Genomic DNA, 27,000 nt, shown 5'->3' with positions numbered 1-27,000 from the left:
TAAGACACTTTTGCTTGTGGGTGAAAATGTTTGGATATAAAATAAAGAAATTAACAACATATTTAAGAGATGACAATTTTGGGATTTCGTAATAAAATAAATAATATCGGATAAAAGGATAAAACGGTGGGTCACATTAGTAGGGTTAAATATAAGAACTTAAATCAACCCTAAATGTATTCACAAAATAAATGGGCAGCAGTTTCTTCAAAAAGACCACACAATGAGCAAGTTTAATCAATATCAAGATATTTACAGACAGAAGAATTAAACGTGTCGTTCAAATATTTTAAGTTGTTGGGCATGTGATAACGCGTCGTAGGTCACATGATAACGTCAACAAGGCAGATGTCCGGGTTCGCATTCATACTCAACGAGATCTGGCTATAAAGTACCTACTCTTTTAGCGCTCGTTAAGTAAGTACTTATTGAAATTAAGTACCTACTCATTGAGTATGCGGTTTGGAACGCAGCCCCTGTGTATCAATAAGTAAAAAATGTCGTTCCCTGAATGTTCAAAACCTCCCGTTTTTAAAAAAAACATTTTTTTTTTAAATATATTTTTTCTTAGTCATTCCATTTTTCCAACATTATGGAAACATTATTTTGAATGTTCTCTGAATACATGTTAATGTAAAAAAAACAAAAAAAAAACGCTTCACACAGTGTAATGCAATGCGATGTTTGTTTTTTTTTTTTTTTTTATGACGGGAAAGATCAGCACTGATTTGTTCTGGCTCCTTCTGATGCAGTATGGTAAGTGAAGTTCGAACTTATTTCTGTATTTCTCACACTTAATCTTATGTTGAATATGGATAAATGTTGAATTCAGAAAGTTCGCTTTGACTCGCTGTGCTGCAAAATACAGTCACTATCCCGTGAAGAAACTCCAGTCAATCCGCCTCAGGGTTTTCATGTAACTTGGTCATGTGATCTCTGGCACGCAGGAGCAGGTAGAACAGGTATTACGACTTCAGGAAACACTTAAGATCGAAAGCAAAGGTTACAGCTTCATGGAGGAGAAAACGCCATTTCGTAGACTCTTTCAATGTCACACTTACGGTTAGTTATTTGCTTCTGATTTTATGTGTAGCCCACGCAGATCCGTGTATCTTAAACTCGTTTGTTGTTGGCTCGTTTGTAATAAACATTGATTAATCGTGTGGTCACTGTTATTCTAGAACCGCAATAAGATTTCATTTTAATCAGCTTTTGCTGAAAAATTTAAAAAGTACACAAAGAAAGTCAGAAAGACCCTTAATATGAAATGAAAGTTTGTGGGTTTGATCAGAGTGCATTATATTATAAGTAATTATAATTATCTTAACAGTGGTAAAGTATCATTTGGGCCTTTTTTTAATTATAATTTTTATTAGTACACTGTATTATAATTCCAAGTAAAAAATAACGTACCAGGATTAAACTGTAAGTGACATGAACAAAACAGAATGAAATTGTTAATCGTTTTTTTTTTCATTATTTGTTTATTTATTCAGCATAAAATGTATGATTGTGAAAAATAGTCAGTATATATTAGTTTGTAGTATGTGTGTGAACTTGAAGTGAAGTACATGTTTTAACTGTAGACATTACTATTGCTGTAAACGTCACAGAGGAATATGTGACAACACTGTAAAACATAATGAATTCAGAAAGTTCCCTTTGACTCGCCGTGCTACAAAAACAGTCACTATCCGGGATCCACTATCTAACTAGTACCACAAGGCTCAGTACTAGGACCGCTGCTGTTCACTCTGTACATGCTACCATTAGGAGATATCATTAGGAAACATGGCATTAATTTTCTCTGTTATGCTGATGATACTCAGCTCTATATTTCTTCACGCCCTGACGAAACTTACCAATTCACAAAAGCAATTTCCTACTTAACTCTGAAAAAACAGAGATTCTAATTATTGGACAAAAAACGTCCCCATGTAATAATCTAGAATACTATAACCGTCTCGTATTTTTTAATGCAAAACAAAGTTATATAACGCAATAATGGGGGATTCAGTTTGCCTAATATTTGCTTAAGAAAGAAAGATGCTCTCCGAATGACAAAACAATATATTCCTTTTTATCTTTTTTATATCCTTATGCAAATAAAAATAATAGTCAACAACAACAAAAAAACAAATACAAGAAAAAGCAGCTACACAAAAAATGCTCAATAGGTTGCACAATTCAATTAAGTGAAAATCAGTCTGTGTAAGCCTTGTATCAGACAAGGCATAGTTCATCATAGTTCATCATAGTTCATGTCCAAAGTTGAAGCAGTCCTTTAGTAGATGAATAATCCAACCATCTGCGATGAATTTACTCCAAAAGACAACAGTTCTCATGCATCAGACTCTTCCAAATCAGGAGCAGTCATGAGTAAGCCAAATTCTCAAGTTTACATTTCTCTGGACTTTAAATCCATATTTAAAGTGCATCATGGAGGGTTAAAGTCACTGATAAAGAGTCCTTTTTAAGTTGAGCTTGAAATGTAACATTTCCCAACCAGGACATAGCACAAATGCAGTTAAGCCATGCTTTCTACTGCTGCTTTACTACTCTCTTCCTCTACAAACCCCCCTTTACTTAAAGGGGACCTATTATGCCCCTTTTCACAAGATGTAAAATAAGTCTCTGATGTCCCCAGAGTGTGTATGTGAAGTTTTAGCTCAAAATACCCAACAGAATTTTATTTACAGCACGTTTAAATAATCATTTTTTGGGTCTGTGAAAAACGCACTGTTTTAGTGCTTCTCTTTTAATGCTAATGAGCTGCTGGTTCACGGCACAGGGGGCGGAGCCTAAGCAGCCGCGATCAGAGCCAGAACAGGGAAGATGATAATAATAAAACAGACAGTCACAGTAATGGTGTTCATTTCGACCATAATAATGCCTACAGAGTCAGAGAATATATGCTGTGTGGAGTTGGAACAGGTATAGTTTAGTTTAATTACGATTATAACCTATTTGGCATTGCTTGTATACAATATTAATGCAAGCCTGCTGTAGGACTCCGTCTGACGATCTGAATTGTCTGAATGATGACACAAAATATACTGATGAGTTTAATAAAGTTTACTGTATGTCACACAAAAGATGAAGCATCAGTTTTTCTTCAGAAAATCACTGTTAGAGCTGAGTAAACAGTATAAGAAGTGCATAAGAAACTTACATAAATTTATGTAGAGTTGAGGGAGCATTTTCTTTGAAAACAAAATTAATCCACCTCGTCTTCACTGGCCAGCAGATTTCAAGAGTAAATAGAGAGAGCTATGTGAGTGAATACATCCAGCTACAACACGATCAACGCTCGTGAGTGCATTGCTGCAGCAATGGTGGATGTGTACAACTCGCAGTGAACTCGACCAGGGCGGGTCTAAGTTATAACGGCAGTGTCAGTCAACACTCGTGGGCGGGGCCTGTGGCTTTAGTGATGTCACTAAAGCCACATTCTGAAAACAGGTCGTTTGGAGAGACTGTTTATGATTTATGGGGATTTAAAAAAAAGGAGTGCGTGGATTTTTATCACTGTAGGGTGGTTGTGTACACACACTGCCAACACACATTTATGTCCAAACACCATACAAAAGTGAATTTTGCATAATAGGTCCCCTTTAAGAGAACATTCAGGCACAATAGCACCCCTAGTGGTGTGGAAGAAAGACTGCAGTAAAAAGACTTTGTAACAGACTTGTCTGTTACAATACTGTCTAACACTTGATGGCTGCTCTGTCAAGTCTTCGTCGTCGGTTAGGAACCTGTGTGTGTGTGTGTGTGTGTGTGTGTGTGTGTGTGTGTGTGTGTGTGTGTGTGTGTGTGTGCTCTTTGATACCAATCTTTCATTTGAAAGTCACGTGTCTAGTATCTGTAAAACCGCATTCTTCCATCTTAAAAATATATCTAAATTACGACATATGCTTTCAATGACAAATGCAGAACAATTAGTCCATGCGTTCATGACATCAAGGCTAGATTATTGTAATGCTATTATGGGTGGTTGCCCTGCACGCTTAATAAACAAACTACAGCTGGTCCAAAATTAGCCCGGTTCTGTCAACACTGCATTGGCTCCCTATTAAACATTGTATAAATTGTATACGTTATATTAATGAATTTTTAGGCCAGACAAGTAATTTGTTGAGGTCAATTTGTAAAGAAAGACTACACGCCTGCACACATATTTATTCAAACGTGCGTACTATAGACTAAACACGTAATACGCATGTGTACACTGTCAGCGTTTTCATAGATCGTTTTTGAAGTTTACGCGGAGATGATCACGTTTTTAAAATAATTTCAACGCTTTCATCTTGAAACCTATTTCAGGGTTAGTGTTCTTGAGCCATCAGGCACTGTTGTTGTGCAAATGAGCGACCGGAGCGCATTAAGGGTTTTCTGTGAGAACAGTGTGTGTTAGCGGCCCCTAAGTTAATAACTAATGATCTTTGCAATGGAAGTGAATCAATCAAAACTAACTTTATCTGGACAATAACTTTATTCTAGAGCTGCAGTAATGCTGAAACTATCTCTGTTACTGTAATCTCCTGTTATCACTGTAAAGCTGCTCTGAAACAATCTATATTGTTAAAAGCGCTGTATAAATGAAGGAGACTTGACTTGACTATTCGGTTTAGAAACTCTTCAGTCAAGACTGCCCTTCTGGAGCAGCGCTGAGCCATATCCTGTACCCAGTATCACAGGGATGCCTGCTTTTCCCGCAGCCTACGACGCCGAGTGGCAGCAAAGAAAGAAAAGAGCTTATCTCCATAAGTCTGGCTTGTTATGATCTCCCCCCTGTGGTAGTGCTGCGAGCCGAGCTGGGAGAATGCAGCTCGTGTCCTCATGTCTGCACCGGTCCCGCTTGGCCCTTCATACATGCATCTTTCACACGATAAGCAGCCCCTCGCCTCAGAGGCGTGGCCTACTGTGTACAGAAAAGCACTCGCACAACATAAACAGCCCCTGTCTCAGTGCAGCAGTCTGGTCGTGTAAGGAGTACAAAATTCCCTCCACTCACGCGATATGAATACCCTCCTGTCTCAGTGCAGTGGTCAAGTCGCTATGGTGGCTGACTGTACTAAGGGACGTGCAACACCTAAGCGGAGCTCACTGGATAGTGGACTAGTGGGCGCTATCTTTTGGCTTATGTGAGCCAGGAACTGTAAGACCCCCCTTAACATGAGAGCTCACTCGACGAGGTCATTCGCCTCTTCAGGGGCCAGGTCTAAAGCGCGTCTTTAGGGTTGTATGTTTTCAGCCGGCTGGTCTTCACAGAACACATTCGCCAGGTTTTACAAGTTGAATGTGCCGTCCTTGGCGTCTCAAGTGCTTTCGGTGAGTGATTAACCTCACTTATCTCCTACTCTTGAGTCTTGCTCTTGACTACGTGTGCACACAGTTGTTGCCGCTTCGGCTGATGACGCTGTGCTTATGTACATACTGATATGTGATTACTGTGGTTATGTTGCCCTCCATTCTTCAGTGCAACTTGCTATTCTGATAGCATATTCTGCTCTACTCTGTGATTGGTGTAGCCTTAGCCCAGTAACTTCGGCGTGATCTTCACCTCTCGCGCGGCGGGATTGATTCTGTTCCCGCAGCATCAAGCTGACGCGAAACTGAAGTAACCGCTCTCAAATGGAATGTCTCTGGTTACTGTCGTAACCCTGTTTCCCTGTTTCACTTCTATTATGAGCGCTCTGGCTGTGCTGCTGCGTTGTGAGGAAGTTTGTGTGTATGCTATACCACTACTTACGCTGGTGCCACACTATTCTCGCCTTCTATATTGAACACCGGCTGGCTGTTGTTATTCATAAAGGGGTGTAGTTACTTACACTAGTCATAGTACACCCTGGCGCTGACGCCGACCATAGCCCTCATGATGCACTGACTACTGCTGTTCCCAATGCTATGTCTCTCTGCGCTCGCTCTACGCGACTGTTATCTAGCCATGCCTCAGACCCTTGCATAGAGCCTGAGCCAGCTATGGATCCAGAGAACGATCATGGCCACAAGGGCGCCTTTTGTATTCGTAACGTAGTTGCCTCTGAGCAATTACTGTTCTGTTGTGCAGCGTAACAACTGTAAGACAGGTTCTACATCAGAAAATTTTGCACCGCATGTTCTGGCTGTGCCATTGTACACAGTACTCAGTAGCCATTGGAGTGTTTAAAAGGTTTCGTGGCCACGCCCCTCTCCGGCGCCTGTTTTAACTATGTCGTATAGATCGATGTGCAGTACCACTGCTTGCACTATTAGCTTCTGTATATATAGCAGATGCATTCACGACACAGACTTGTGTTTTCCTTGTTTTCCCGAGGGCACTACGGCTGTAGCTATCGTAAGAGCAGGGTAATGCCTATGCACTGCTATGCTGTTGCTTATCATTCCATGCTCTGCATTTCATCACTCCAGTGTTGCTCAACTGTGCGTAGTTGGGTCTGACCCTCTGCCAGCTTGATGTCTGGTGTTTCAGCTAGGTCCGGTACCCGACCAAAATGAACGCCCATCAAATGAACGAACTATCTGTACAATCATGAATATTGAGTGCGGCTATCTCTCCTCTACATGAGTGGAGCGTGCGTTCTGGATGATTGACTGATCATAGTCCATTCAGAGAGTGTATTAATCCATCTCATCTTCTGTTTCCCAGAGAAGTAGAACTGGGCCTTGTTGTGATGCGAGCTCGTATTTCACAGGGGCTCTCACAGTTTGTAACTTTTACCTCCGCTTGTTCGAGCTGAGAAGTTTCTCCCTTTGAGTCTCCTCAGGAAGCTCCCAGGCTGATGTCAGAAGGTTTTGCTATGCTCTCACTGACATGATGAAGATAGCGAGACTACCAGCCCTCTTATGTCTGTTCTCACGTACCCCGCTTGTTGCGGGCGTCAGGAACAGTAAAAGCCTGTGTGTCAGGTTAATTCCGCTGTGTAGTGCACTAAGTCGGAGATGTTTACTGAAACGTGCTTTCAAGTGGGCGCATTGAGACAGACCCTCGCACAGAGTTGGCTAGGGGACTGGATTATATCAGTGTGCCTGATCTATATATCTTTTTGGTCAGACAGCCCCTCTCAGTGGCCTTGTCTTTTGTAAGAGTACTTGGACGTTTTAAGCACACCTCTCGTCCTTCTACATGGCCGATTCGTGCTTGGTACTCTGGTTAGTTCTGTGATTAAATGTCTCCTCGCTCGCATTCGATGTTGCCTTGCAAGAGGATTATATCTACAATGCGAACTGACTTTGTCGGTGTTGTCAAAACATGTCATGTGACTATTACGACAGTTGTTTACACCCCTGCTAGTGGTGTTCAACTGGGTCGTTTAGCCATTCGCAGTCTATTGTTACAAGCGCACACACTGCTACCTTCTGCGCGAATGGTCACCCTTGTGGTTATATCAATGCGCAGTGCTGTTGTACACATTCATGTTGTAAATGCACAGGCAAGGTATCTGTCATCATTTATGGTTTCTCCTACACAGGTAGTAACCTTTGTGGAAAACCTATGCCAAGTGGGCTATGAGGCACTTTGCATGTTGCTATGGCCTATGCGGTGTTTATAACCTGGATGTTCCTTGCAATGCATGCATTGTCCGTAATGGCACCAGTACTTCTGCTGCCTTTGGGTTTCATCTGCATGGTGTTACCACACTTGTATAATGTTCATGAAAGCCCTGGCATCGCCGCTGCAGTGGACATCAGTACTAGGTGTTGGCCGACCTCCGCCATTATCCACTCTGAAAAACGATGTGCTTTCAGTAGCCCATGCATGTGCAACTTGCTCTTATAGCCGCTATGCTGCTGAGCTTATAGGTCTCCATTGTATGGAGTTTTTTTAGCTAGGTCAATGGCTTGTATTGCTGCCGATCTGGACCTTTGCTATCAACACGGTGGGATTTTATAGGTCCCCATAGCGCCACCTAACGGTGATGCAGTGTCAGTGTCGAGAGACCGACTCGAAAGGGAAGAGGGAGGGAATGAGACACTTCGTACGCTGCAGTGTTACATATCTCACGGCTGCACTCTGCTTCAGTCCAAGATTCTGAGGCAATGACACTCAGCAATGGCACTCAACTCTATTTTGTGAGCTTGAACGTCATTGGCGGGTGAATTTTCAGCTCATATACCAAATAGTCAGAATATATATAGTAGTAAGTCAAATACATGTTCTGATTGTATACATCACTATTGCTGTGAAGATCACAGAGGAATATTTGACAACTCTGTAAAACACAATGAATTCAGCATAATGATTTATGAGTTGGTCAGGCCTGACAAGCCCATATCTACACTCACCTAAAGGATGATTAGGAACACCTGTTCAATTTCTCATTAATGCAAGGCAAGGCAAGGCAAGGCAAGTTTATTTATATAGCACATTTCATACACAATAGCAATTCAAAGTGCTTTACATAGAAGAAATTAAAATAATAAAAGAAATAAGAATAATTAAAACAGTTTAGAAAAATAAAATAAAATACAGTACAAACAGTCGGACGAACAGCGGCACAGTGCTCATTCAGTAAATGCACAGCTAAACAGAAGTGTTTTGAGTCTGGATTTGAATGTGACTACAGTAGGAGCACATCTGATCTCCTCTGGAAGCTGGTTCCAGCTGCGGCTGGCATAATAGCTAAAAGCGGACTCGCCATGCTTAGAGTGAACCCTTGGTATTTCTAGCTGATGTGATCCTAATGATCTGAGTGATCTGTTGGGTTTATATTCAGTGAGCATATCTGCAATGTATTGAGGTCCTAGGCCATTGAATGATTTATATACCAGTAATAATACTTTAAAATCAATCCTAAATGTAACTGGGAGCCAGTGTAAAGACCTGAGGACTGGTGTGATGTGTTCATGTTTTCTGGTTCTGCTCAGAATCCTGGCGGCAGCGTTCTGTATGAGCTGCAACTGTCTTATGGTCTTTTTGGGAAGGCCAGTGAGGAGTCCATTACAGTAATCCACCCTGCTGGTGATGAAAGCATGCACAAGTTTCTCTAAGTCTTGTCTGGAAACAAAGCATCTAATTCTTGCAATATTTTTCAGATGATAGTATGCTGATTTAGTTATTGCTTTGACATGGCTACTGAAACTAAGGTCTGACTCTAGGGACACACCGAGATTCCTTACTTGACTTTTAGTTGTTTGACCCCTAGAGTGAAGGTATGCATTCACCTTGAGAACTTCATCTTTGTTTCCAAACGCAATGACTTCAGTTTTGTCTTTGTTTAACTGAAGAAAGTTTTGACACATCCAACTGTTGACTTCGTCAATGCATTGGCACAGGGAGTCAATGGGGCTGTAATCGTTAGGCGATAGGGCTAAGTAGAGCTGTGTGTCGTCTGCATAGCTGTGGTAAGCAATTTGGTTCTTTCTCATTATTTGGCTCATTGGGAGCATATACAGGTTGAACAGGAGTGGTGCAAGAATTGAGCCTTGAGGTACTCCGCATGTCATGGATGTCCACTCAGACTTATGGTCACCTATACTCACATAATAACCTCTCCCATCTAAGTATGACCTGAACCATTTTAGGACTATCCCAGAAAGCCCCACCCAGTTTTCCAGCCTGTCAAGAAGTATGTTATGATCAACAGTGTCAAATGCAGCACTGAGATCGAGTAGTACCAGCACTGATAATTTGCCTGAATCAGTATTTAAGCGAATATCGTTTATTATCTTTATGAGTGCTGTCTCTGTACTGTGGTGCGGTCAGAAACCAGATTGAAAATTGTCAAAGTATCCATTCGAGCTTAAGAATTTGTTCAGCTGATTGAAGACAACTTTTTCAATGATCTTGCCTATGAAAGGAAGATTTGAGATCGGTCTATAGTTGCTTAAATATGGTCTTATCCAGATTGCTCTATTTCAGGAGGGGCTTGACAACTGCAGTTTTCAGGGAGTATGGAAAACTCCCAGAGAGAAGTGAGGCATTTACCACTTCTAGGAGATCTGCTTCTAAACTGTTTAACACACTTTTGAAAAATGATGTGGGAAGTGTGTCAAGAGCGCATGTTGATGTTTTAAGGTGCTGTACAGTTTCTTCCAAAATTTTGCCATTAATTTCTTTGAAATCAGACATAGTAACTACTTTCTCAGGTGGTTTGATCTGTCTGACCTCAGTGCAACTCAAGGATGTGCTGATCACCTTTCTGATATTACTGATTTTCTCAGAGAAGAAAGAAGCAAACTCACTACACTTGTTCTCTGAGAGCATTTCACTGGGAATCTGGCTTGGAGGGTTTGTCAGTCTCTCTACAGTAGCAAAAAGAGTGCGTGTGTTGTTTAAATTACTGTTTATAATATTTGAGAAGAAAGTCTGTCTAGCTTTGCCTAGTTCCATATTGAAAGCATGAAGGCTGTCTTTGTAGATGTTATAATGGACTACAAGTTTAGTCTTCCGCCACATGCGCTCTGCTTTTCTGCATTGTCTTTTCATATTTTGCACTGCTGTTGAGTTTCTCCAAGGTGCTTTTTGTCTGCCACTCTTCTTCCTGACTTTAACAGGAGCAATATCATCAATTATACCTTTAACTTTTGAGTTAAAAGAATCAAGGAGAAAATCAACAGAGTCAGCAGATATACTTGGTGTTAAGGATATAGCCTTCATAAATAGTACACTGGTGTTCTCATTTAAGCATCTCTTCTTGACAGACACAGATTTAGCTTCAATGGCAGGAGAGATCAATATATCAAAGAAAATACAGAAATGATCAGACAGTGCTACATCCTTAATAACAATTAATGAAATGTTTAGACCCTTACTGATAAGTAAATCTAGAGTGTGTCCACGATTGTGTGTGGGTCCATGTACATGCTGAGTCAGATCAAAAGTTTTTAAAACAGTTTTGATTTCTTTTGCCATATTGTTTTCTGCATTATCTATGTGAATGTTAAAATCTCCAGCAATGGCAAAACAGTCAAACTCTGAGGTAATTGCTGATAACAGTTCTGTAAAGTCCTCAGCAAAGGCTGGAGAGTATTTTGGAGGCCTGTAAATAATGATAAGTAAAATGCGTGGAGCACCTTTCAACACAATACCCAGATATTCGAAAGAAGGGTAATTCCCAAATGATATTTTCTTACATTGATAGATATCTTTAAAAAGAGCAGCTAGACCCCCACCTCTCTTAACAGCTCTGCAGACACTCATAAAAGTAAAGTTAGGAGGGGCTGCTTCATTGAGGACTGTTGCACTGTAGCTGTCTTCTAGCCAGATTTCATTTAGAAGCATAAAATCCAGGTTGTTTGTGGTTATTAAATCGTTGACTAGAAGTGATTTATTTTTAAGTGAACGAATGTTTAAAAGTGCTAACTTAACAGTCTTACTTTTTGTCCCCACATCAATCTTACTTTGACGTGTAATAGGCACCAGATTAGTTAGGTTTGCTGCACGGCTATTGAAGGCCTTAGACTTTCTATCTTGTAATAGAGCAGCAATATAGAAAGATGCAGGCACACTGGGTTCCCGCTTGTTCTGTAAACATTTGAGAAAGTTACTGTTATCAGAGCGGGGACCCAAAACACATCACTGAGAGCTGGTATCAGTTGTTTTTGGTTCACCTCGAGCAGATGGAGGAGGGTGTGGGCCCTGGCGTTGTGGCAGAGGCCGAAGAGCTCTCACAGGAGGGGGAGGGCGAGCTGGGCCCGCAGGCTTTGGTGCGGGTGGTAATGGTGCCTGTCGTTTTTTGGTTGGTATCTGGGGGCTTGCAGCAAAAGAGTGGGATAGTCTGGTTCCAGCATACACCAGTTCTTCCATTTTCTGTGAGAAACACAGTAGTGGCGATGCTGGAGAGAGGGAGAAAGTGTCTGGTGAAAGGGGCTGTTGCTCTGGTGTTATAGGAGGCTGTAATATGCTGTCCTGGCTTCCCTGGCTGTTTTCCAGGAAGTCGTCCTTGGGTGCTGAATCTTCAAGCAGTTCTGATATGTCTCTCTGTGGGCAGGGCTCAGCTGAGATTGTGTCCGTGAGCAGAGGTTGTTGTGGCGGAGTGGTGTTATCATTGTTCTTGTGTGATATGTCAACCGCATGTCCATTTTGCTGCTGAAGTGAAGTCCCGTAGTCATTCATACTGTGTCCAGGTGTGTGTGTGCCGTTCAGATTGAGTGGATTGGCACAAACTGCAGAAGGATGATTGAGGGAGAAGTAGAAATTGTCCTTTAATACTCTTGAACCAAGTTTGTTTGGGTGATGGCCATCCCGATGAAAAAGTTGTCTCTGACTCCAGAAAAGATTGAAATTGTCAATGAAGTTTACTCCTTTTATATTGCAGGTTTTTTGCAGCCATGTATTTAGCCCAAGCAACCGTGAGAACCTGTTTGTTCCTCTTGCTGGGAGTGGTCCACTGATGAATGTTTGAACTTTCAGTCTTTTAAGTGTTTCAAAAAGTTCATGGAAATCCTTCTTAAGGAGTTCTGACTGCTCTTTATGAATATCATTCTTCCCCACATGTATGATGAGTCGATTTGCAGTCTTATGTTTCATCAGAATGTTCTGAAGTTCCCTGTTTACATCAGAAGTTGTTGCTTGTGGAAGGCAGCACGTAGTTGTGTCCCTGCTGCTAATGTTTCTGATTATGGAGTCCCCCACTATCAGAGTCCTGGGCTCGGCTGCGCTGTGAGCTGAGTGCCGCTGTCTGCTCGACCTTGAGCGCCAGTTAGCATCAGTGTTAGCTAGTGGCCCATTCAGTCTGTGTTCGATCACATTCATCACGTTTGGGGATTCCTCATTTACATTCATTAGTACTTCAAATCTGTTCTCAAGATGTATAGGCGGTGGTAGAAGACCAATGTTTGCAATCCTTGTCAGAGCTGTATCTGGGGTAGAGGATGCTACTGCGGCAATATGTGATGCTCGTGACAATCTGATGTCTCGAGTGCCTTTGGGTCTAGCTCCCTGTTTGTGCCATCGATTAGTAAGTCGATCGGCTTGTTTCTCTACCTGTCGAGGAGCACTAGTTTCATGGGACTCACCGGTATGCTGAGGGTGTCCATGACGAAGCTCTGTTGTGTGCTCCGTCTGGTTTGGTGGTCCCGTAAGTAACTTTGTTTCGAGAACTGCAATCCTTTGTAAAAGTCTGTGGCAGTTAGTGCAGCAAGTAGATTCTTGAACCTGAAGAGGCATTTTCTCTCTTATCCGTATGAATGTAGGCAGTTGTGTTTTCCTTTCCCGGAATGTAAGCTGGTCGGGTAAAAGAATTCTGCGTTTTTGTAGTAATCCAAACTTTGTTGTCTGAGCACTGCTGTTTGCTGAAGTTAAAATTAGATGATAAAAGGAAATAAAATATAAAATATAGGAGATAAAATGTAAAAGCGATAGAGCAAAGCGCGGAGCAGTAAGCAAGAGCGTCCGAACAGTAGCTGAGCAGGAAGGAGTCAGCTAATCAACCAATCACATGGCAGTTGCTTCAATGCATTTAGGGGTGTGGTCCTGGTCAAGACAATCTCCTGAACTCCAAACTGAATGTCAGAATGGGAAAGAAAGGGGATTTAAGTAATTTTGAGCGTGGCATGGTTGTTGGTGCCAGACGGGCCGGTCTGAGTATTTCACAATCTGCTCAGTTACTGGGATTTTCACGCACAGACATTTCTAGGGTTTACAAAGAATGGTGTGAAAAGGGAAAAACATCCAGTATGTGGCAGTCCTGTGGGCGAAAATGCCTTGTTGATGCTAGAGGTCAGAGGAGAATGGGCCGACTGATTCAAGCTGATAGAAGAGTAACTTTGACTGAAATAACCACTCGTTACAACCAAGGTATGCAGCAAAGCATTTGTGAAGCCACAACACGGACAACCTTGAGGCGGATGGGCTACAAGAGCAGAAGACCCCACCGGGTACCACTCATCTCCACTACAAATACGAAAAAGAGGCTATAATTTGCACGAGCTCATCAAAATTGGACAGTTGAAGACTGGAAAAATGTTGCCTGGTCTGATGAGTCTCGATTTCTGTTGAGACATTCAGATGGTAGAGTCAGAATTTGGCGTAAACAGAATGAGAACATGGATCCATCATGCCTTGTTACCACTGTGCAGGCTGGTGGTGGTGGTGTAATGGTGTGGGGGATGTTTTCTTGGCACACTTTAGGCCCCTTAGTGCCGATTGGGCATTGCTTAAATGCCACGGCCTACCTGAGCATTGTTTCTGACCATGTCCATCCCTTTATGACCACCATGTACCCATCCTCTGATGGCTACTTCCAGCAGGATAATGCACCATGTCACAAAGCTCGAATCATTTCAAATTGGTTTCTTGAACATGACAATGAGTTCACTGTACTAAAATGGCCCCCACAGTCACCAGATCTCAACCCAATAGAGCATCTTTGGGATGTGGTGAAACGGGAGCTTCGTGCCCTGGATGTGCATCCCACAAATCTCCATCAACTGCAAGATGCTATCCTATCAATATGGGCCAACATTTCTAAAGAATGCTTTCAGCATCTTGTTGAATCAATGCCACGTAGAATTAAGGCAGTTCTGAAGGCGAAAGGGGGTCAAACACAGTATTAGTATGGTGTTCCTAATAATCCTTTAGGTGAGTGTAGTTATTTGATCAATCTGCAACCACCTTCTCTTCTTAATTCTCATCCTTCAGAGTCTTTAATACCTCCAGTGATGTGAGAAGAATAACAGCATGTGAGCTACTAAAGATAAATATGTCTTGATGGGCAGTTTAAGGTGTAAAAGACAACAGATGTTTGCCTTTATTTTGCAAAAAATAAAACAAAAAATTGTTTATGCAATAATTGTTTTCAGATTTGGATTCTGCCCTCATGAGAAAAAAAATCAATGTTGAAACATTTATCTCATGCAAATGAACATACCAATGTTTGTTGTTTTACTATGTAAATGTGGATGAGGCGACGAACACAAGTGTCTTCTTTTTATCCTTCTCCATTAGAGTTTCACTCGCAAAGCAATAGGACTCGTATTTGACTGACCATCACACACATTGTTTGACTAAATCAGAGGAACTTTTCACACAGTGGTTAAAGCAAAAAAGGTATTATTTATTATTTTACTCAGTGCAATGATCTTTTGTGCATTTATAAAGAAGAAATTATGGATATATTGTCATGTTTTCTGTATTTCTATATACAGGCCAGGTGTCAGTTCCTCATTATTACAAAAGAAGGAAAGTTTCATCTGAAATGATGCAGGAGACTCCGAGATCTTCATCTCCTGATCCCAGCTGTGTGTCTCTGAAGAGCAATCAATCCTTACATCCTCCTCCTGACCTCAGTGATGGAGCAGTGACCTCTGACCCCAGGTGAGACTTTATCTAGTATTAGAGTCAATAGCCTGATTTCACCAGCTGTTATATTAAAATTCAAAATGAGGCTCAGGTGGGACAACCTCTGAAATAAACCAAACATCATCATAGTCAGGAGGTAAAGCAAGTTCAAGGTGAAACTATAGCGTCTGTGAGGTGGATGACTGTCCTTCTCCTGCATATAGATCTCTTCACATATTCAGTTCAAATAGATTTCTTACCATCAGATGCCACATATTCCATTCAACAGATCTAAAATTTATAAGTATAATAATTTTATTAGTGGTATTTAAATGATCAGTTAGGCCTACTCATGTCTTTATGATTATTATTTAACCAGAGCAGGCATGTACATGATATTTGTTTTCATCAGCATGACAATCACCAGGAATGATAAATAGTAACCACTGCCACTTCTAATAAATACAATCCGTAAAACTGCATCATGTTCCGTCATTATGCATCCTCACTGATAATGCCAGCACCAGCTCAAACTGATTTCAGAAATAGTTCAGTCATGTGTCTGATGAGTTTCTCTTCACTAACTTTCACAGTCCTTTCGGAGCTGATTGAAAGGGTGATCTGTTGCATCCTCTGTATGTTTTCTTCACAACTTCAAACAGTTTGCCTTTTTTTCTAATACAACTACATATCAAAGCAATCAAGTGACTGCAGTGTTCTGGCTGATAAACGTAGTCACTAACCCCTTTCACACATACAGTCTTTACTGGTAAATTACTGGTAACAGATCATGTGTGAACAGGACTTTTTCAAATATACCGGTAAATTGGTTCCGGCAATTTACCAGTAAGGGAAGTTGTAACATTACCAGTAAATTACTGGGATATGCGCTGTGTGAACGCGGAATGAAGATTACCAGTATTTTGCACATACGAGGTCAGAACGCGCTGAAGTAAGAAGTGATTTGGGCCAATCAAAGCCATTGAAAGAGGAATGGCTCTGAGCCATTCATAAAATGATGACGCGTTTACTCAGCACTGTTTACAAATGTCTTCAAATTGAAGTGATACCAAAATTAAAGGTCCCGTTTTTCGTGTTTTTGAAGCTTTGATTGTTTACAGTGTGCAATATAACATGTGTTCATGTTTCGCGTGTAAAAAAACAGTATTTTTCACACAATTTACTTATCTGTATACCGCTGTTTTCACTGTCCTAAGAACGGGCTGATGACTTCCTTGTTCTATGAAGTCCCTCCTTCAGAAATACGTAACGAGTTCTGATTGTGCCAGCGGTTCCCGTATTGTGATTCGACAGCAGCTTAGCGCACGTTGCCCGGAAAGGTCACGCCTCTTACCATAACGTGGAGATGCATGCGCTCAGGGAAGGCCAAACAAAGGTGATTGTACTCCGGGATGAAAATAACAGCGTCTCGACGACATGGCGACAAACATACTCTACAAACGCAACTCTTCCTCTTCTCCATGGGAGCGCAACAAGACCACGCTCCCTTTATTTGTGTATTCCTGTGGGCGGAGGTTAGTCAAAAAACTGTTCTAGTCACGTCATTAAAGAAGGAAGTAGAGGGATGTAGTCCAAACCGGCCATTCACTGTAGGCGACTTCTGTTAAATAAAATATCTTGCTTGGCATTGAACTTTGAGCTTTATAATTTTACAGATATTATTTATACTCTAACAACAACATTACACACTAACTAAAGTTTGAAACATGGGATCACGAAGAACGGGACCTTTAAAGCGCTTCTCCTTGTCCGGGGGGGATGAAGAGATTTGTCAACAACTTTAGATTTCACTTACGGTTAATGACACAGAGTTTACCAGTATTTTGGAACTGATATGTGAATGGTCTGGTACCGATAAAAATCCAGAATGCTGTTGCTTGTGTGAATAGCACATTTTTTAATTTACCGGTAAAGTCGTTCTGGCAATTTTACGGTAATTTACCGGGATTGCTGTGTGAAAGGGGATACTGATATATGTTTTCTCAGTATCTCCAGAAGGAGGAGACAGAGATCTTCATCTCCAGAACCCAGCTGTGTGTCTCTGAAGAGCAATCAATCCTTACATCCTCCTCCTGACCTCAGCGATGGACCAGTGACCTCTGACCCAATGTGAGTGTGTGAACATTAGTGATTTAAACTAGAAGATGACAGTTCATGGGAGAGCAAAAAACACAATGGATGCACGATGTGAGATGAGTTTTTATTTTTTATTTTACCTCAAATCTATGGACAAAATTTTAGTGATGGAAAACTTTGATCCTAGAGTCAAGATATAAGACATCAAATATATGAAAAATAATAAGACTGCCATCTGTATTGATTTACATTTTAATGTTTTTCATGGTTTAAATCCTTTATTTTAGAATTTTTTTCCTGCTGTTTTTTTCTCAGCAGTGTGTATAGAGATGATCAGACTGGAGACCAAGGTTCTCCTCTACCAGTGAATGATGAACTACAGAGAGTCAAAGACAGACACAAAACCAGCATGAAGAACAAGTATGAGAGATTATTTGAAGGACTGAAACTCCAAGAGAATGAAACCCTCCTGAACAGGATCTACACACAGATGTACATCATAGAGGGAGAGAGTGAAGGAGTGAATGAAGAACATGAGGTTTTACAGATAGAGAAAACAGCCAGAACACAACACTCACAAGACACTCCAATCTACTGCAATGACATCTTTAAAGCCTCTCCTGAACCAGGATGTGAGGAGAAAGAGCAAATCAAGACTGTTCTCACTAAAGGCATCGCTGGAATCGGGAAAACCGTCTCTGTGCAGAAGTTCATTCTGGACTGGGCAGAGGGAAAAGACAATCAGGATGTAGATTTCATGTTTGTGCTTCCATTTCGAGAGCTGAACTTGATCCGAGATCATCAGTACAGTCTTCACAGACTTCTGCTGGACTTTTATCCTGAACTTCAAGATCTGGACTCAAAGATTTATGAGGAGTGTAAAGTTGTGTTCATCTTTGATGGTCTGGATGAAAGCAGAATCACACTGATGTTTTCAGACGCTCAGGAAGTTTCTGATGTGACTGAGACTTTATCAGTGGGTGTGTTGATGTCAAAGAAAGTTTCTGATGTGACTGAGACTTCATCAGTGGGTGTGTTGATGTCAAAGCTCACGAAAGGAGATCTGCTTCCCTCGGCTCTCATCTGGATCACCTCCAGACCAGCAGCAGCCAATCAGATCCCCTCCAAATACATCCACCGTCTGACAGAGATTCAGGGATTCAGTGAGCCTCAGAAGGAGGAATATTTCAGGAAGAGAATCAGTGACGACCATCAAGCCAGCAGAATCATCTCACACATCAGAAGAGCAAGAAGCCTCCACATCATGTGCCACATACCCGTCTTCTGCTGGATCTCATCCACTGTGCTTCAGAAGCTCCTGGAAGAAGATCTGAGTTCAGAAATCCCTCAAACTCTGACTGAAATGTACATCCACTTCCTGCTGATTCAGATCAAAATGAGGAATCAGAAGTATGAAGAGAGAGATCCAGAGAAACTCTTGCGGTCCAACAGAGAAGTGATTGTGAAACTTGCTAAAGTGGCTTTCAATCAGCTGATGAAAGGCAATGTGATGTTCTATGAGGAGGACCTAAGAGAGAGCGGCATAGACGTCACTGATGCCTCAGTGTATTCTGGGATTTGCACTGAGATCTTTAAGGAGGAATCTGTGATTCATCAGAGAAAAGTCTACAGCTTCATTCATCTGAGCTTCCAGGAGTTTCTCGCTGCTTTCTACGTGTTTTACTCACATGTGGTCAAGAACAAGGAACCACTGCTTGGATTCAGATTTTACAGAATTCAAGACTCTCTGTATTATCTACTAACATCAGCAGTAGATAAAGCCCTCATCAGTCAGAATGGACAGCTGGATCTGTTCCTGCGGTTCCTGTTGGGCGTCTCACTGGAGTCCAATCAGAGACTCTTACAGGATCTACTGACACACACAGAGAACAGCTCAGAGAGCATCAAAGAAACCACACAGTACATTAAAGAGAAGATCAAAGATCTAAATAATTTATATTATCTCTCAGCTGGTCCATCCATTAATCTGTTCCTCTGTCTGCTGGAAGTGAAAGATCAGACTCTGTCCAGAGAGATTCAGGAGTTTGTGAAATCAGACAAACACTCAAAGATGTATCTCTCTCCTGCTTACTGCTCAACAATCTCCTACATGCTTCAGATTTCAGAGGAGGCGCTGGATGAGCTGGACCTCAAGAAATGCAACACATCAGATGAAGGTAGAAGAAGACTGATACCAGCTGTGATCAACTGCAGAAAAGTTCTGTGAGTTATTAACAACCTTAGTCTTAAAGGTGTTGTGACAGGCCTTTTTTACAAATTTAATGTGTTCCTTGATGTTCACTTACAATATTATTAAAGTTGTTTTTAGACAAAATTTTCAATAAATGATTATTTTCCCATCCTCATTCTGACCTTCTGTCAGAAGCACGCAGTTTAAGAAATAAATACTCTCCGCTCTGATTGGCTAAATTAATCTTTCTCCTTGTCACCTCATTCGCCACGTTTCCACAGTCGGCATCTTTCTGTTCATGTTGTTTAATAATTTATTATTCTATTGTAGATTGCCCAACTGTAATATCACTGCTCAGTGTAGTGAGAGTTTGTCATCAGCGCTCCAATCCTCAAACTGTGTTCTGAGAGAGCTGGATCTGAGTAACAATGACTTGCAGGATTCAGGAGTGAAGCTGCTTTCTGATGGACTGAAGAGTTCAAGCTGTCAGCTGCAGATACTGAGGTATTAAGAACATATGAAAGATTGTTTACTGTCTTCCGGTCATAATGTTGATGTGTGTCTGTAGCAAGGTTATTTTCGTAAACGAAAACTGAAACTAAGACTAAAACTATTGGTCAAAAAACATTTTCGTAAACTGAAATAAAATTAGAAATTCATAATAAATGAAAAACTAAAACTAAATGAAACTAACAACAGTTACTGAAAAACTAACTGAAATAAAATAATAATTAGCAAAAATAAATCATCGTTTTCGTATTTAATAAGCTCTTTACTTTGGTGGAAAGTCTGACCTGTGGCTGTTTAGGGAAATGCGTGTATATTGCGCTTCGCACGCGTGAAGTTGCTGAGGCGATTAACCGCTGTCCTGTGACGCGCTCAATGAAGGACCAGCGAACACATTGCTAGTCCTGAGCGGCTGTTCATAAAGGATGCGTCTGTGGCAGTGGAATGGGAAATAACTCAAGGTAATGAGACGCAAGTTGAACTTCTTTTAACTTGAGCGAAGCGTTTTTAGAATGTCCTTTCATTTGCGCGGCGGGTGCAACAGCAAAACAAGTCCGTCAAGCACAAACATACCTTTAATGTGGTGATGTCATGCTTTCATGAAGGTTGACAGGCTGAAAGGTGCTGCTGTTGTTATCTTTGTTTTTACAAAATATTTTCTGCTAATAATATTGTTATCCATGTGGTGTGGAGACATGTCCCGGGACACTACGCACACACACACACACACACACACACACAAGCAGACAAACACACACACACACACACACACACACACTCACTCTCTCTCTCTCTCTCTCTCTCTGGTCCACTATCTTTGTTGGGATTCTCTATAGACGTAATAGTTTTTATATTGTACAAACTGTATATTCTGTCTCCTTACACTAAACCGACCCCTAAACATACCCATCACACACACACATACACACACACACACACACACACACACACACACACACACACTAACCCGACCCCTAAACCGACCCATCACACACACTAACCTGACCCCTAAACCGACCCCTAAACCGACCCATCACACACACACACTAACCCGACCCCTAAACCGACCCATCACACACACACACACACACACACACACACACTAACCCAACCCCTAAACCTACCCATCACACACACACACACACACTAACCCGACCCTTAAACCGACCCATCACACACACACACACACACACACACACACACTCACACACTAACCCAACCCCTAAACCGACCCATCACACACACACACACACACACACTAACCCGACCCCTAAACTGACCCATCACACACACACACACACACACACACACACACTAACCCAACCCCTAAACCGACCCATCACACACACACACACACACACACACACACTAACCCGACCCCTAAACCGACCCATCACACACACACACTAACCCGACCCCTAAACCGACCCATCACACACACACACACACACACACACTAACCCGACCCCTAACACACACACATTTTACATTTACATTTTACATTTATTCATTTAGCAGACGCTTTTATCCAAAGCGACTTACAAATGAGAACAATAGAAGCAGTTAAACTAGCAGTAGGACAACAAAATGCAAGTGCTATGACCCTTCTCAGTATAATTCAACGCAATTTTTTTTTTTGTTTTTTGTTTTTTTTTGTTATAGAACAGAATAGAGTAGTAGAGAGAAAGTGTTAGTATTACTGGATCAAGTGCTGTCGAAAAAGAAGTGTCTTCAGCCGTTTCTTAAAAGTGGCTATGGACTCAGCCGCTCTGGTTGAGTTCGGCAGATCATTCCACCAGCAGGGAACAGTCATGGTAAAGGTCCGAGAAAGAGATTTTGTGCCTCTTTGAGATGGCACCACAAGACGCTGTTCACTTGCAGAGCGCAAGTTCCTGGAAGGCACATAAGTCTGAAGTAAAGAGTTAAAGTAAAAGGGAGCAGAACCAGTGGTTGTTCTGTAGGCAAACGTCAGTGACTTGAATTTGATGCGAGCGGCAACTGGCAACCAGTGCAATTTTGTGAGGAGAGGAGTGACATGTGCCCTTTTCGGCTCGTTAAAGACCACTCTAGCTGCGGCGTTCTGGATCAGTTGCAGAGGTTTGACTGTGCAAGCTGGAAGACCAGCCAGGAGAGAGTTACAATAGTCAAGTCTGGATAAAACAAGCGCTTGGACAAGGAGTTGAGTAGCATGTTCTGATAGGAAGGGTCTGATCCTCCTAATGTTGTACAAGGCAAATCTACATGACCGGGCAGTTCTTGCAATGTGTTCTGTGAAGTTCAATTGATCATCAATTACCACACCAAGGTTCCTGGCTGATCTAGATGGAGTTATGGATGACGAGTCTAGCTGAATGGTAAAGTTGTGGTGAAGTGTTGGGTTGGCTGGGACCACGAGTAGCTCTGTCTTCGCAAGGTTTAGTTGAAGGTGGTGGTCCTTCATCCAGCCAGAAATGTCTGTCAGGCAGGCTGAGATACGATCAGCTACCGTCGGATCGTCGGGCTGGAATGAGAGGTAGAGTTGTGTGTCATCAGCATAGCAGTGATAGGAAAAACCATGTTTCTGAATGACAGATCCTAGTGATGTCATGTAGATGGAGAAGAGAAGCGGTCCCAGCACTGAGCCCTGAGGCACTCCAGTAGCTAGATGTTGTGTCTTAGACACCTCACCCCTCCACGAAACCCTGAAGGACCTACCTGAGAGGTAAGACTTGAACCATTGGAGTGCGGTTCCCGAGATGCCCTTCGTCTTTAGGATTGACAGGAGGATCTGGTGGTTAACTGTATCAAAGGCAGCAGACAGATCCAGCAGGATGAGAACTGAGGATTTGGAGGCTGCTCTTGCCAGTCTCAGAGCTTCAATTACTGAGAGCAGGGCAGTCTCAGTTGAGTGTCCGCTTTTGAAACCAGATTGATTGTTGTCCAAGAGGTTGTTCTGTGTAAGGAAGGAAGAGATCTGGTTGAAAACAACTCGCTCAAGTGTTTTTGCGACGAATGGAAGGAGAGATACTGGTCTGTAATTCTCCAGATGTGCTGGATTTAGAGTGGGTTTCTTAAGCAGTGGGGTTACACGAGCCTGCTTAAATGCTGTGGGAAAGGTACCAGTGTGAAGAGAGGTGTTTATGATGTGTGTGAGTGTGGGTACAACCGAGGATGAAATGGCTTGAAGTAGGTTAGTGGGAATAGGATCAAGCGGACAGGTGGTAGGGCGATTGGAAAGGAGGAGATTGGAGACTTCTGTCTCTGAGAGTAGAGAGAAGGAGGGTAGAGAGTGCGTGTTAGCTGGAAAAGTGTGTGTGTCAATTTGTGGATTGCTAAATTGGCCGCTGATGGAGGTTGTTTTATTTATAAAGAATGTAGCAAAATCGTCAGCTTTTAGTGTTGATGAAGGAGGAGGAGGAGGAGGGTTGAGAAGAGAGGAGAAGGTTTTGAAAAGCATGCGAGAGTCTGAAGAATTGTTAATTTTGTTGTGATAGTAAGTCATTTTAGCAGTAGAGATATTATCAGAGAAGGAAGAGAGGAGGGACTGATAAAGACCAAGATCAGTAGGATCTTTTGATTTGCGCCACTTCCTCTCTGCACCCCTAAGTTTCGAACGATGTTCCCGGAGAACATCAGATAACCAGGGGGCAGAGGGTGTGGCGCGGGCTGGCCTGGAGGAAAGGGGGCAGAAGGTGTCCAAGCAGGATGTTAAAGTGGAGAAAAGATTATCAGTTGCACTGTTAGTGTCTAGTGTTGAAAGCTGATCAGGTGGAGGAAGTGTGGATGAGACCAGAGAGGACAGACGAGAGGGTGAGAGTGAGCGTAGGTTTCGCCGAAAAGTGACCTGTGGAGGAGAGTGTGTTGTGTTCCGTGGCAGGTTGATGTTGAGAGTGAGGAGGAAGTGATCTGAGGTGTGTAGTGGAGTGACCAGTGTATGGTCAGTGGAGCAGTAGCGTGACACCCGACCCCACACACACACCCCACACACACACCTGACCCCTAAACTGACCCATCACACACACACACACACACACACACACTAACCCGACCCCTAAACCGACCCATCACACACACACACACACACACACACACAAACACACACTAACCCGACCCCTAAACCGACCCATCACACACACACACACACACTAACCCGACCCCTAACACACACACACACACACACACACACACACTAACCCGACCCCTAAACTGACCCATCACACACACACACACACACACACACACACACACACACACACACACACACACTAACCCGACCCCTAAACCGACCCATCACACACACACACACACACACACACACACACACACTAAACCGACCCATCACACACATTTTCAAAAAAACGCATTCATTTAATTTAGGCCCACAGTGACACAAGTCCCCATGAGTGTGTGTGCATTCAGGTTTAAGTCCCCACCACGATAGAAAAACATGTACACACTCACACACAAACATACACTCACACACTGCATAGATACTTCATTATTTAATCACACTGGCTTCACAGCAGGTTGTCAGATTAATTTAGCTGATTTTGTTGTTGTATGTACCAGTGTCACTCTGATAAAAAGTAAACTGTTTAACAAGATTTCATATTTAATATGAATTAGTTTGTCTGTATTTTTCATTGTTTTTTTCTTGTATACTTTTAAGTTCCATTTATTTGGTGCTTTGTTCAATCTCAAACCATTATTTTTAATTTTATTATTAAGATGTCTGCACAAGAGTTAACTGTAATCTCGGCAAACGTTAAACTTTGCTGAAATTATGCGTCTCGCTTTGGTCTACCCTGGAAATGTTTGCACTGCTAAACTATAATTACTAAAACTAAAACTGAAACTAAATCAAATAAAAACTAAATAGAAATGTGTTTGCAAAATAAAAACTAAACTAAAACTAACAAAACCATTAATGAAACTAACTAAAACTAAACTTAAATTTAAAGCAAAATTGAAAACGATATTAAAATAAAAACTCATTTAAAAAAGCAAAACTATAATAACCTTGGTCTGTAGATGATCTAACTGTGTGTGTCTGTAGGTTGTCTGGCTGTATGGTGACAGAGGAAGGCTGTGGTTATGTGTCTTCAGCTCTGAGTTCAAACCCCTCACACCTGAGAGAGCTGGATCTGAGCTACAATCACCCAGGAGAGTCAGGAGTCAAACTACTCTCTGATAAGTTGAAGGATCCAAACTGCTCAATGCAGATACTCAAGTATGTCAAACACTTATACTGACATACTGACCATGTATGTGTGCATGATGTATATCTTCATTAATGAGTGTTTGTGTTTATAGTGTGGATCATGGAGGAGAGATCAGGATGACAGCAGGACCACGAAAGTGTATGTCTACCCACCCACACACACACCAACAGACTAGAGATGCGCGGATGGGCTATTATTTCATCCGCAACCGCATCACAAAACTCATCATTCGTCTGCCATCCATCCGCACCAACGTTTTTGACCAATTTTCAAAACCGCACCCGCCCGCCATCCGTTGATTGGTGTATACATATATTTTTCATTTGATTGGTTCAACCACCCGCCACCCGCCCAAATTTAATTAAAATATTACTTTTCGTCATGTCATCCGCCCGATCCGCGGTTTATCCGCGGAGTCCGCGGCTGTAACCGCCAACCGCGCATCTCTACAACAGACACTCACACACAAATACACACACACACACACACACACACACAAAAGTGTATGTCACACACACAGACACACACACGTCTAGTGACTGTTGTTTTGTTGTTATAGATGTTTCTCTCTTATTGTGTTCAGATGCCTGTGATCTCACACTGGATCCAAACACAGCAAACACTCATCTCATTCTATCTGATGAGAACAGGAAGATCACACATGTGGAAGAGCATCAGGCGTATCCTGATCATCCAGAGAGATTTGATGATGTTCATCAGGTTCTGTGTGGAGAGAGTCTGACTGGACGCTGTTACTGGGAGGCTGAATGGAGCGGAGGTGCTGTTTTGTCAGTTTCAAATAAAGGAATCAGCAGGAAAGGATGGAGTGAAGACTGTGTGTTTGGATACAATGAAAAATCCTGGAGTCTGAACTGTTATAATGACAGATTCACTGTCCGTCACAATAATAACTACACTGATATACCTGTCAACCGTTCATCCTCTAAGAGAGCAGGAGTGTATGTGGACGTGTCGGCCGGCACTCTGTCCTTCTACAGCGTCTCTGACACACACACTTTCACACACTTACACACATTCAACACCACATTCACTGAACCCCTCTATGCTGGATTCAAGGTTTCTTCTGATTCTTCAGTGTATCTGTGTCAGATTAAAACACACACACACACACGCACATGCTTTTAAATCCTCTTTCTAATGTCCACATGGGCACAATGTCATCAGATATCATTTAATTACAGTTTTATTAATTCATTTTTAATTAATCTTTTTAATTAATATTCAAAAGTTAGAAATTGGGGTGGATTTTTAATGAATAAAATAGTAAACTGTATATCAAACTAATATTAACTCTAACATCTAAACTTATTTCTCTTTTTAGGCCTAACAAAACTAACACTTTGAAACACAATGTACTAAAACGTTCTGTCATGTGTTTTTGAATGTTGTATGTTGTGTTGCCATACCTCTTTGACTCGTGTAAAAATAACAAATATGGGAAATGAAACTAGACAGATGACTAGGTTAGAACCTTGTGTTTAACAATGAAGTAATCATTAAAACAAATTTTGCTTTACCTAGTAACAGAAGGATTTGTCTATGAAAACCAATCAAATTGTGGGGAAATTATGTAATGCAGTATGACATTTTTGCCATACCTCCTCATTCTATAAAAACTGTTGTATTCTTTTAGCTGGTGGGATTCTCAATGGAATTTGTCTGAGATCCTCCAGCCTTGCTTCTTCTTGGGGGAGATTCTCTGAGAACTGCTCGAGAGATCCTCCGGCCGTGATTAAAGTATTTAGAGGATGTTTGCT

General features: G+C 41.8%; 1 protein-coding gene across 4 annotated transcripts; it reads left to right on the top strand.

The window, feature by feature from the left end:
- The first annotated feature begins 324 nt into the window (after positions 1-324).
- LOC307150244 (NACHT, LRR and PYD domains-containing protein 3-like) lies at positions 325-27,000 on the top strand. 4 transcript variants are annotated; one of them, XM_079857222.1, is made up of 9 exons: positions 325-421; positions 14,894-14,995; positions 15,094-15,262; positions 17,234-17,356; positions 17,642-19,546; positions 19,845-20,018; positions 25,057-25,230; positions 25,314-25,360; positions 25,806-27,000. In XM_079857222.1, the coding sequence occupies exons 3-9, from the start codon at positions 15,144-15,146 to the stop codon at positions 26,366-26,368; spliced, it is 3,105 nt and encodes a 1,034-aa protein (XP_079713348.1). In that variant the 5' UTR covers positions 325-421; positions 14,894-14,995; positions 15,094-15,143; the 3' UTR covers positions 26,369-27,000. The 4 variants fall into 4 exon arrangements, with proteins under 4 accessions (XP_079713348.1, XP_079713346.1, XP_079713349.1 ...); XM_079857220.1 differs by having other exon boundaries at positions 339-756; positions 17,639-19,546; XM_079857223.1 differs by having other exon boundaries at positions 347-756.

The sequence above is a fragment of the Squalius cephalus genome (genome assembly GCF_949319135.1).
Source record: "Squalius cephalus genome assembly, chromosome: 22".
Lineage (NCBI taxonomy): Eukaryota > Metazoa > Chordata > Actinopteri > Cypriniformes > Leuciscidae > Squalius > Squalius cephalus.
This window is presented reverse-complemented; position numbering and strand designations above follow the sequence as displayed.